We start from the raw sequence: 12,859 nt of genomic DNA, 5'->3' as shown, positions 1-12,859 counted from the left end.
CCCGAACATATCTGGTAGCCCGAACACATCTGGTACTGACACCGGGGCTGCAGTCGAATAGTTTAAAAATCAGCTCCTAAGTTCTAACCCTATCGTCTATTCCTTGACCTCTGTGTGAAACGTCACGGGGTTAAGGGATAGTGGATAGGAGAATTCAAAAGGACTTAGGAGAAGAGACTGCGGTACTTTAGAGAATCCGAATGGACTTTCACTATCCGACGTGTTTATGATGCGCCAGCGGACGTCATTTTGTGCGTCTGATGCTGTGGGGGAACTATGGAAACTACAGTTCTCTATAGCGGACTACAACATGGATGTTTAATAAGAACGAGGGACTACTGTAAACTCATCTAGAGACTCTGCTCCGTGCTCTGATGCTGCTGTTTTGCTTTATGAACGTAGACAACAGAGAAACATATTCTTCATGACCAAAGTTGGAATTGAAATAAAAAAGGAAAGTGAAACCTATGCTCGTTGATTATAATACTGATGAACGTTCAGAAAAAAGCACTTTGACAACTTACCACCTACGTTTTAAAATGCTTAATAAGCACCGTAACTTTCATGATATCATTTCTCGGTCATAATCGGTTGTTTCTGTGAACGGCCGACTGTTGTGTGACGGCAAATGCTGCGGCTGCAAGGCATTGTGGGGCAGCATTTTCGCTTCTCCTGTCGGTTAGGGAGGTCCAGTGGTTCCTAAGCTAAAGGAGGTTATAAAGGAAGTTTGAAACCTCCTTTCCTATCATTCTCATCATTCTAGAGAATTCGAATGGCACTTATCATGGCTGCCACTGAGGGACTTCCGGGTAATTTCACTCCTTTAGGAAGGTTCCTAAGCTAAATGGACTATTCGACTTCAGCCCGGCACTTAGTACCCCAGGGCACTAAGTACCAATCGTGTTCACACCGGAGTATTTTTCCCTGAGGGAAGATTACGCAAATGAGCCGCTGACGTCACTTCTTCTTCTTCTGCTTTGGGTTTACTGGCAGGCCGCAACCAACTTCACGGTGTATACTGCCACCCGAAGTCCCCGACTGAAGCCTTCCGAGTAGAGATGTTAAGATTCACCGATTCGCATCGGTGCACCGGCATAAACGTTCAAGATGCGAGTGCACCGGTTGAAAGAGTGCACATTGGCTACAGTTTGGGTTGAACCAGGTTGAACTTGCGATGCATTGATTGCGTAGCGTCTTGGCATCGGTAAAAAAACGATTCAAAATCCCCTCATCTTGTCAACACTCAGCAGAGACGATCTTTGATATTTGCTTCACCACTACGAAGGCCGAGAGTCTCAGTTATCAACACACACGGAAGTTGAGGAGAAAGAGAAATGCAGCGCACCAAAAAATACCTACAAATCAAACGTTTGGCAACACTTGGATTGTTCAAGAAAGACGGTGTAATAGTCCTTTATGCTATATAGCTGACCGCAGGTCATGGACAGTAATAAGGTATCCGTAGACCTTTGTATGAGGTATCTTTATGACTTAACAGGTCTACAGCCATGATACATAGATCCGTCCAGAAGCGGGCTTGCATACACACAGTATCACTCCGTAGCCGCACCCCATCAGTAACGTCCTGATGGTATATGTGCGCGGCACTATATACTACAGACGGTCAACTTGAAAAATCGCTCGCAAATTGTTAACGATGCCGAGCCGCTTTAAAGTACACACGTAGTACGAGGAACTTAGCGACGCACATAAAGAGGCGACATGGGGTCTGCGGCTGAAAAGAGAAACCTGAAAGTTAGACTATGAGTTGAATCACTCAGTGAGGTGTTCTGTCAGAGAGAGTGGTGTTTAGTTTACAGCAGCCTGTGACGGCCAATAATAATTTAAATGTCTTCCTCACTGTAAGCAGTTATGATAGAGCTGTTTGTGAAAGGTTATTTGTATTCTTTATTGTTCATATATAACCCACTGCTTTCTGCTCACTGGTGAGTCAGCCTATGGATGAGTGTTAAGCACATCAGGCAGCAGCTGTATGGGCATTGCACTATGGTAGCTGTTATTTGCACATTGTTAATCATGAGCAATGCATCCTTACATTGTTTAACTGTGAGGTGTTATAACATGGTACTGTACTCTGGAGAGCTTTTAAAGGTAAACAAATAAACGGCATGATGGGATGTGCAGTACCAAATATGTAAAGCACTTTTTTGTTAATGTATGATTTGCTGCATATAAGGAATACACCAAAAATCCTCTGTCGTACCATATTGAAGTATCATTATTTTTGCATCGTGTTGAATCGCATCGTATCACACCGAATTGCATAATGTTGAATCAAATTGTATCGAACTGTATCGCAACAGGGGTGAATCGTATCGTATCGCATCGCCTGGTGTTTCAAATGTATCGTTAATGTATCGTATCGTGGCAACATATCGAGATGCGCATCGCATCGGCCTCAGTGATGGAGATGCACATCCCTACTTCCGAGTAAATCGCCAGAACACCGACACCTCCTCATCACTCCACTGCTCCCATGTTTTTTTTTGTGTTGCCATAAGTTATTCTCTCTCCGTTGGTGCGCGGGGCTAATGCTAATAATGCTAATGCCTGCAAATACAATGGCGGCTTCAAAACACTTTTCAGAGTTTTACGGGGCGTGGTTTGCAATTCGCCCAGCCATTAGCAATTGGTACTTTGTTGGTACTTTTTTGGTACCACCTCTCTAGCAGGCACTAAAAATGCGGGTAAAAGTTCCCGCCACTAAGTACTCTTTTTGGTGTGAACGCGACATAAGGGGTACTAACGGAACTAAAGGAGAAAAGTACGGGGAAAAGTACTGCTGTGTGAACGTGCCTATTATGCTCTTTAAAAAAAAATCATATAAAAAGTATATTTCCTTATTCTTCATCCCTTGTGTATTTTGTCCTTGTTGTTGTGTTTTGCACCTCCAGGGCCAGGCTACTGGAGGTTTAGCAATGAATGAAAAGACATACATAACTAGCTGTTTGGTAATGTGCACACTTAATGTACACTTCACATGACAGAACTGCACATGGAACAAAATAACGCTGACAATAATCTCTGAGCTGGTGCTAAGTATGTAAAGATGCAAATAACAAGAAAAGCATTTGTACAAACAAACTGCCAAACCCACACACACACACACACACACACACACACACACACACACACACACACACACACACACACACACACACACACACACACACACACACACACACACACACACACACACACACACACACACACACACACACACACACACACACACACACACACACACACACACACACACACACACACACACACACACACACACACACACACACACACACACACACACACACACACACACACAGGCACTTCTTGATAGATGTTTATGGCATATAATTATAGAACACTGCTATTAGGCAATGTGATTTTATAAAGAGGACCATTGCCCCTGGCACTGTGGCCTGATTGCTGTGAGTGTTGTTCTAATGAATGTAAACCAAGTCTGTTTGAGAATTATCAACCCATGAGAGACTGAGTGGGGGGGGGTGAACTCACTTTTCACACCATTGCAATTAGATGGAAACATGGGCATGCACACGTATAGGCAAGGGCATGCTTGCAGGTCAACAGGTCAGCCCCGCACAACATCTTATTTGTTACATATAAGATTCACAGTGGGTGTATTTAATGGAGCTTTGAAAAAAACATTTAGCCTTGAGTATAGATTGTGTTGGATTTAAACATTTTGTGGATTAAAAAAGTTATGATATCTATATTTTCTTAATAAATGTTGACTTTTGGAGTACAATGTTGTGGAGTTATTGGACATGTTGATAAGAGTAAGAAACAATCCTGCGCAGCAGGCACTAAAACATAACAACATCATGTTAATAATAATGCTTGTTCTGTAACTGTTCAGAAATTCAGGTTTTAACCGAATTAAGGAACAAAGTAAGCTTCAGGCATTCAGATTTAGAATGTGTTATTACGCTTTTAACTTTCCTGTATAGCCCTGGTTCACACTGTTGTCATCGCTTCACTCTCTACCTAATTAATGCTATCTTCAGCTAGCAAGTTCTTAGCATTTCCAAAACTCCCCTCCTCATTCCCTCCCACTCACTCCCATGTCTTTTATATCAGATGGATTGGGTTATATATTCTGAAAAGCATTTTTGGTGCAGAATCCCATTACCTTCAATAGAGAGAAACCAGATGTATAAAAATGAAAGAAATATGTATCTGTGGGGAAACTAAGTGTATACCATTACTTTCCTAAAGCCTGGTCCCAGCCCTGTATTGTCTCCAGCCGCGTTGTGTTGGGCAGTGAGACACACCAGGCTGGGCTTACAGTCCTCCCATGCCCTTGTACTTTGTGCTGCGGGGTTTCACCCCTCTAGGAATGCACTCCCTATAATGAGGGTCAGGGGTCAAAGTGCTGCTGCGCCTGCAGGCCGGGATCTCCCAGGCTCACTCAGTCACTGACTCTGTCCCTATATTTAAATCCTGCCTCAGGACATGTTTTTCAAAGGGCATCTCCTAACTAGTTCCTGGTTACTAATTAGTTTTGTGCCATGCTATTTGTCTTTGGGAACCTGAAATGGAAGGAGAGGAGGGGGGGCACAAATGAGTCTAAAAAAAGATAGCGTATGGTTGGCCTCAGTGCTGATTATTATCATTCAGATAGTCTCTGCTGCAAACACTGAAGTATGCATCAACAGTTGTGGAAATGAATACCAGTGCTGCATTGTTGTGTTTTAATTCAGCCTTTCTGCTGTTTAGTGACAACATCTGTGTCATTCTGTTGTGGCTGAAATTAAATAAGAACGTTGAATTTGCCCTTCTTTGTTCGGCCTGCTTTTAGGAGTGCTAACGGTGCATGCTATCACTCCCAGCTGGCTAGCTTTCTCTCTCGCAAGTCAAATCATTATTGGATTACATTTTCTGGCTTCATAAAATGCGGTTAAGAGGCACTTTAGACATATGGGCATGACCTGCTTTCCAGAGATGGCTATCAGAGCAAAAGTGACAGGTCAATTGCTGATTTCTGTTCTGTAAAAGGGAAAGGGCCTCCCTACCCTGAGCACTCTAAAAGGTGGCACGCTCTCTCTCTCCCTCTCTATTTCTCTCCGTCTGCTTCTCACACACACACAAACTAAAGTAGTCTCGCAGCATCGGCACACACTCAACACAGAGCCGAGTTCTGTGGGAGTGAGTATGTGTGTGTGTGCATGCCTGCTTCAGGAGCCTGAGCGTGTGTGTCTGTATATAATTGTATAGTGGGAAGACACACACTTAATGGAAGTGGCTCTTCACTCTTACAGCTGGGTGGTGCAGATGAAAGGTCTGCTGTAGCATGTTGTCTACCACTTGTGGAGTCTCCAAAGAGAGTGGACGGCACAACAGCAAACCACTCAACTGCAGACGCTCCATTTATCCTTAATTAATATACAATTATTGCATGTCATTATAACTCACTCACTCAATTAAATATTATGTGTACAGTGTAGTGACTTATGGATGGTTTGTTCTGATATAAAATACCTCATATTGAAGATATTGTACGGTCCAAAGTGCTTAAGAGACACAGCTTGACTCGAGAGGCAAAGAGCAGATTCACTGAATGTAATCCACAGCTCAAGGGGTTTATATTGTACTTCCCATATTCTTGTTGAATTGCGTTATAAAGATTGAATATATACTCTTCAATATAAGTGAAGCAGATGTGTTGAATATCACGACAATAGAGTGGTGCAGTGATGTATTCATGACATCTTTATTTCGGACGATCCGCACGTTAGCATCACAAGGGCTCACTCCACAAAGAGTTAACGGGATGTCTCCATTGGATTCTGGAACATCGCAGACAATAAGATCTGTGGCAAACACACTTGTTAATAATACTTGCACATTCACCATGTAATGTATGTCGTAGAACAAAACATGTTAATCTCCTACATCATCATCATCATCATCTTCATCTGTATGTCTTTATGTCTTTATTAGGATCCCCATTAGCACTAGCATGAGCATTGGCTATTCTTCCTGGGGTCCTCACACACTCAAAACATACATAAACATACAACAAAATTAAAACAAAACAGCTCATAATTTCATGCTATTTACAGTGAAATGAAGTGAAACTAAAATGCTCATCCAATTATCGCCATCCTAAGGGCAAACAAAAGTAAATACAAATAAGTGTACATAGCCATACATGCATACATAGCCACAGGCACAGTTCAAATGTACTTTGTAATACTTAAATAATTTTTTAGCAACCATTTGAAATGTACTTGAGAATGTTCCTGAATGATGTGAACCGGTGCAGAGTTCCAGCTGATCACGGCCTGGACTGTTTTCTGTCCCATGTTTGATTTAGATTTGGGTAACACAAACCTTCCTTCTATTGTATGTCGTGGTTGATAGTTATGTTGTGCATATTGCGCTATAAACCTTTGTGATAATATATCTGGTGAGTGAGTCGCTGTAATATTTCTGACAAAATTCATCATCATCGTCATCATCGTCATCATCGTCGGCTCACTACACTAAACAAGCCTGTTTGCTATCCAGGCTCCTGCACTCAGCACGTTGGCTTAAGGTGGAAGGTGTGGCTGAAGGTGGAGCTGATGCAGAACCTGGTTCGGTGTACAGCCAGATGTACCTGCTGGATTATTGCAGTTGTTTCCTTCATGGTTGAATGTACTTATCTCAAGTCACTTTGGATCGAAGCATAAGCTACATGAAATGTACTGTAACGGAGCCACAGACCTTTTTCTGGAATCTAACCAAATGCGTATACGTGCACGTTGATGTAGAGATGAGCGAGCCTTAAAGTACACGACACATGTCTGGGTTGAGGACTCATTCCTGCACCACTGAAGTATCTGAAACAAGTGCCCTTAATACTGGATACTTCATACAAAGCAACCCAGTAGCATCTCTCAGGTATTCCCTGCATATTAAATGCCAACATAACTCCATGCCCTCGGTTCAGATACTTCCATTAGGACACTGTGTGTGCACTGTGTTCTTATTGTGTCGTGAGTGAATCTGGACTGCGTAGTGTTCTCTCAAATCAAACACAGCTGTTGTGCACTTAAATCTCAAAGCCTGAGCCTAGACTACTCTGAAGACCTCATCGGGGTCATTTTGTGCAGAGCTGACCCCCCCGCAGGTCCCCCACACTGACATAAGACTATATACAACTGTTTTCACAGGCCGCGCAGTAATCCTCCTGACTAGTAACTCATTCTGACCTGAGTAATTGGTGGATTAGCAACGACAGCGTTCATTGGAGTGGTGTTTCTACGTTCTCCATCATTCACTCTGTAGGTCTGCTTTTGTCTTTACCGCTTCCGTTTCCAACGCTCCGTTATGTTCATCAGCTAGTTGCTAAATCTGTCATTCGGTTGTTTTTTGCTAATTATTTACAATGGGTTTGTCCATACTTTACTACTGCTAAACTAAGGTTGCCCAAGTTGTAAACCAAAACAGTACATGTGTAGGGTGTGAAATCAACACAATGAGCTGCAAGAGACTACACATCTCCATTTGGTCAAGGGGTACAGCAGGGTCCATTATCTATGGAGTCATGACTAAGTGATGCTTTTAATATGAAACATAGTCATTTGATCTACTCTTGATATAGGACATGTCTTAGTGCATATCTGATGTGTGTTGTGATGCAGTGCTTTCACCCTGTACTTTCGATACTGGACCATAATGTGATTTTTATAAAAAAAAGAAAGCACACTGAACACAAAAGGCATACATAAGAAAAATAATGAGTTTCCTACTGTTTTAACTAACATAAAAATCCCTGATATCGTCTTTTCTATAATGTGTTCATCACAAGTTGCCATAGCAATGACGATAACAATATAATAGATATTGCTCAGCCCTTATTTGCACACGGAGGTTGGTAGGTCGATCAATTGCATCAGAGAGGAAACTCTGCAGTTTAACACAACTTTTTAGTACATTTTAAACTTTTTTTTATTTCTGTGAATAAAACGTATATAAGATGTAATTATACATGTTTGCAGTTCTGGCAGCAGCAGCGTGATGGGAATGGACAGTGGAAGAGTAATTAGCATGAGCAGCAATAAGCACCGTGACTGACCAGAAAGAGGGATGTGTGGCACCTACGGAGAAGAGTGTAAAGTGATCTTTTGGGAGCCCATCGGTGGCCGCTGTATCAGTAGCTGGTTCGAGGGCTCTACACACATGTAAATGAGCCATCCTGCGGTGGGTGACAGGTGTCGGGTGCACGATAGCTTCCTGGACTCCTGCCAGTCCATTATGAGGCACTTCTCAGCTGTGCTTCAACTCTGTCACGATGACGTGTTATCATTGTTAGCAACCCTCATTAAAACTAATTGGTATTGCTGTTTGAAAGGTAGCTCGTTACCTTGAGGCAAACAGCCACGTTTTGTCTCAATGCTAACATGGCAAACACATTTACTCACTCTTGGAAGACCAACAAAGACATTGTCTTCCTTCACATTGTGACAAATGGCTGATGAGGAGAGCAAGCCAGACTGAAATATCAAGGTTCCCCACACGGAGAGTCACGCTTACCTTCTGGATCCAGGTGGACAGACACACGTGATGGGAAAGTAAGTTATTGCAGTCACAGAAATGTCTCAGTGGGTCACTGGCTCGATGGGCAACATCCCTGCATATAAAGCACTCCGACGTCTCTGTGGAGGAAGAGGAGAGGAGGCGATGAGTGGTGGAGCACTGTTCACTTTGCATCCAAGGCTAATCCTAGTTCCAACTCAAACGTGTCTTCTCGCTTATATTGCAACTTATTTACTATGACAGCATACAAAACACTGTTGCTCCTTCATCATGAGGCCTTTATTTAATTAAATAAATGGTAAATCTGGGACTGTTTATTACATTTTATTTTAATTCTAACTTGTAGTTTATTATTGAGTTTGAATGTTTCTTTTCTTTAGAGATACTGTATGTTATCTATTATTCTATCCATCCATTTCAAATATTCTGCTTTTCCATGAGCAGACCACATTGATGTTTACATTGGTGTAAACTTAGAGCATTGATTCGTGATGGTTAAACTCTCCCCGACTAAGAAAAGAGGAAGAGAACACGGTCAGCAAAGAGGTTTCTCAACAGAGAGAGTTGGTCAACAGAAGAAGAGAAACAGGAAGTAAACACTAACGGAAACACAGTTTGTGCTCTGGCGCACTTCCAGCTGTTGGTACAGTGGAACGCCCTATTTTCAGAAGCTGTATTTATTTTTAATAAAGAAATGAAAATGTGGTCTTGTTGTTGGTTTATTTAGTACATAAGCATGTTCATTTAACTAATGAATGGCTCACTGCACATTATCCTTTACAATATATTTTACTTATTTTGCAAACAAACATTTCCAATACAAGGACCAGGACCACCACGCTAATTGTTAACGACAACACGTTGCGTGCTGCCCTCACAACTCAGAACCGCGGCTTTGAACTCAAAGCTGAAACACTCCTTATATCTCGCAGTAAAATCGTCCGTCCCGGTTCAATTAGGAGTGGACATAAAAGGTAAGCCGTGGGCAGCATCACGCTAGCTGCCATACATGTGGTCCTCCAGCCCAGGGCGGGGGTTAGCCACGGAAAGCAGCATCTCAGATTGATCAGAAACCTCCTTCAGTGAGGATTCCCATACAGGAGCTTTGAAGCTAAACACGGGACAGTAGCTCGGAGCCACATGTGTTGGTTTCATCCCATTCGAGCGTGGGAGACAGCGGTGAGGGCTAGCTGTCATCTGGGTGGGATAAACTGCTGCCTCAGAAGCTCCTGTCTCTTTTGGGCCTTTCGTTGAACCAGATTGCTCCAGGTGAAAATCCATCTTCAGATGAAACATCTTTTAATCAAAGGGTGGGTTTTTAATGTAACACATAAGATTCTGTGTAAGCAGTTTTTATTACTGACCAGGCATATATCTCACGGAGCATTAATGTCTCTGAGACAAGCTGTGAAACTGAAAGAAAACCACATGAACTTCTTGTCTCAAGACACATTTTGGGTAAAGTCAAGACTATTCAGATGAACGTGTGGTGCCACGACTGTAGCTACGTGTAACTGACACCAGACACCAGGCCTATGGAAAGCATTCTAGTGTGTGTCAACATTCATATGCCTGCCTCCTTTTCGTCTCTCTGTCTGACAACATATTAAGTTTAGTTGCTTTTCACTCATTGTCAAAATAACTTTGTGTGTGTTGAAGAGTGAGCAGAAAATAATGGAGCCATGCAGAGACACACATGGAGCACGACAGTGGAGCTAACAGGCAGTCTCGGTGTTTCAACAGCCTGACCGAAAATATTTCCAAAGTTACAATGATGGCAGGTTCACCAATTATCCACCCAGGTCCTTTTTTAAATTTCATTCCCCCGAATCTGTACTGCTTTTACGATCATTATGGCAAGCCCCGAGGCCCTTCTGGAGCTAAGTCACAGATGCACTGCTTCTCGGTAAATAACATGAAAACAACAATACAACAGAGATGTAAACAACGCGGCGCGTCAATTCGTAGCTGACACGTCTGGGTGATCTGTGACATCCATAATTAACTGTCAGCAGTGTCAGTGTTCGGCAGCGTTTCACATGAAGGTGAGTGCTCCACTAACTGGCTGAAGTCCCCCCCCCCCCAACGAACGCACGTTTTAACAGCTAACCAAGGTTCCTGTGCAGCAGCAGCAGCAGCAGCAGCAGCAGGCTGATGTACTGAACCTCAGTGTGTCAGCTGCCGCAGATCTCCCACTATCACAGAGCAGAATGTACCAACATGAACTCTGTCAGGGTGTGTTTACACGACGTGACTGTCTGAAAGTGGCTTTAGCGGTGGGCGTCTATCGGTGACGTTTTAATTACCTGCTGCACTCTCACAGACATTCATCACAAGGAAGGAGACCAAAGTAAGCTGTAATCTGATTCAGTGTTATAAGAAGAGTTTCAAACACTGTACAGTGCACTATACAGTAAACAAATGCCAGATTGAGATGATTTAATTGTCCTTTGCATTGCTAACGACCTCATTAACAGAAGAATGATGGGGAATCAGCATGGTCTGGGCAAGGAACCGCCTGTGTGACAGCCATCTGGCTGCAGTGGGGGTGGGTAGAGTGGGGGTTGGGGGCTGGTAAGTTAACACCACGGCCTTCACCACTTCCAGGCGCAGGCTTACAGCACCTCTAGATGGAAGCAGTTATTACTGTTTTAATAAGCAATCAGAATAACAATTCTGTTTTTATAATAATAAGATCCAGATTAAAGAATAAATGCATCCACTGAACATATTTTGACATTTTAACTGATATCAAATTAATAAAGGGAAACAAAGGAGGGATAATATATCCAGGGTGGATTTACTTCATGTTTTCTCGGTCATTTTCAGTTGAAGTCTTTGGGTAAGTGGCTGGTACCGCATCTTCATTGTATTCACATTTGAGTGTTTGCATGTAAAACAGATGGTTTCTGCTTTTCTAATGTCATCATAGATTTAAGACTTCCAGAAATCTGCAATACATCATCAGGCCAGCAGCATCACTCGATGTTAAAGACGTGTGTGTGTAATGACATGCATGATGGGATGGTATACATACCGCTGGATAAACTCCTGCATGACTCTGCTGAGGACAGTGTTTGGTACTCACTGGCCATACTTCACTTCTAGTGGGTTGAGAGATCTCTTCCACTGACTTCTGAGTACTTCCAGATACCGGCAGTTTCTTCCACTTCCTGTTAACATTCCTCTGTTTTCTCTCGTTAGACACAAAGTGTCAAATCAACTTGTCAAAACTACTCCAGCACTGAACGCTCTTGTTTTTGCTCTTGCTCTCTGTTTTTGTTTTTGAGGAAGTTATAAAAACAGGCAGCCAATCACAGCTGCACCCGAGAGCATGCCAGGACAGGAAGCCGAATGGAAAAACAGAGAAAGCTTTCTGGTGAACTCAGAGCATTTCCTGTACTGACTGTCCAACCACTTTCAAGAGTGAGAATGAAATGTTTGTAAACCACCACAAAGCTACATGCATTGTTTTGTTTAGGTAGAGAAGTGCAAGCTTTACAATATGTCATGATGGAGGACGAGCATGTAGAGCATGCTTTCTTAAAAACACCCCAGTGTGTTGCAACAAACCACGGTGCACTCTCACTGCTGGGAAATGACATATTTCTGCATAGTAACTGCAGAAGGGAAAGTTCCAAAATGACAGTTATGACATCTTTGTGTCCCCTAAGCACATGCTCATGGCTTAGTGGGCTTTTCACAATATATAGGTCAACATTTATTTAAAGCTTAAAGAATCAAATGATCTTCGTTAAGAACTATAGGTTACTTACGTAACCCCAGTCATCAGAGTAACATGAAGTGAGATGTCTCACTATGGGATGCGCCTCATCGCGGAGCAAACAGAAGCATCAATCTCATTACGCCAATCCTGATTGGCTGGTGATCTTGACGTCAGCGTCAGGGAATCCACCCCCTATGAGTAGCTTGCGCCACGACGCATGCGTCATTCAAAATAAGCACCTCTTCTCGCTTCACCATAGCAAGGAGGGCCGTCTGGTGAGACATTGAACGGAGTGTTATGAATGAGAACTATAGGTTACTTACGTAACCCCAGTCCTCAGAGTAACGTGAAGTGAGATGGGAAATTGTAGCTCCCGTATTGTCAGACGAGCTTATCTCGAAAATCACCAAACCAACCAGAACAGGTAGAGCTCTGACACAACCAGGTGCCCAGCACTGCTTGAGTCACACTGGGAGCAGAACGTCCAGCTTGTTAAGAGGCGGACAAAAGTGAGCGGCGAGGACCAGCTCGCCGCTGCACCAATGTCTTGGATGGGAGACATCCTGG

The 12,859-nt window shown here is 43.0% G+C and overlaps 1 protein-coding gene across 1 annotated transcript in view; it reads right to left on the bottom strand.

Annotated features, from left to right (window-relative positions):
- The window catches only part of LOC117445432 (uncharacterized), a 111,746-nt gene extending 99,826 nt beyond the window's left edge, over positions 1 to 11,920 (bottom strand). Inside the window, exons 1-2 of the mRNA XM_034081127.2 lie at positions 11,603 to 11,920; positions 8,563 to 8,684 (exon numbers count right to left, since the gene is read on the bottom strand). Of these exons, the coding sequence (XP_033937018.1) occupies positions 8,563 to 8,684; positions 11,603 to 11,660 (180 nt within the window). The 5' untranslated portion in view covers positions 11,661 to 11,920. The remainder of the gene's footprint in view (positions 1 to 8,562; positions 8,685 to 11,602) is intronic.
- Positions 11,921 to 12,859: the final 939 nt, after the last annotated feature.

The sequence above is a fragment of the Pseudochaenichthys georgianus genome, chromosome 4 (genome assembly GCF_902827115.2).
Source record: "Pseudochaenichthys georgianus chromosome 4, fPseGeo1.2, whole genome shotgun sequence".
In the NCBI taxonomy this organism is placed as follows: domain Eukaryota; kingdom Metazoa; phylum Chordata; class Actinopteri; order Perciformes; family Channichthyidae; genus Pseudochaenichthys; species Pseudochaenichthys georgianus.
Note: the sequence above shows the minus strand (reverse complement) of the source record. Positions and strands in the feature narration are given on the sequence as shown.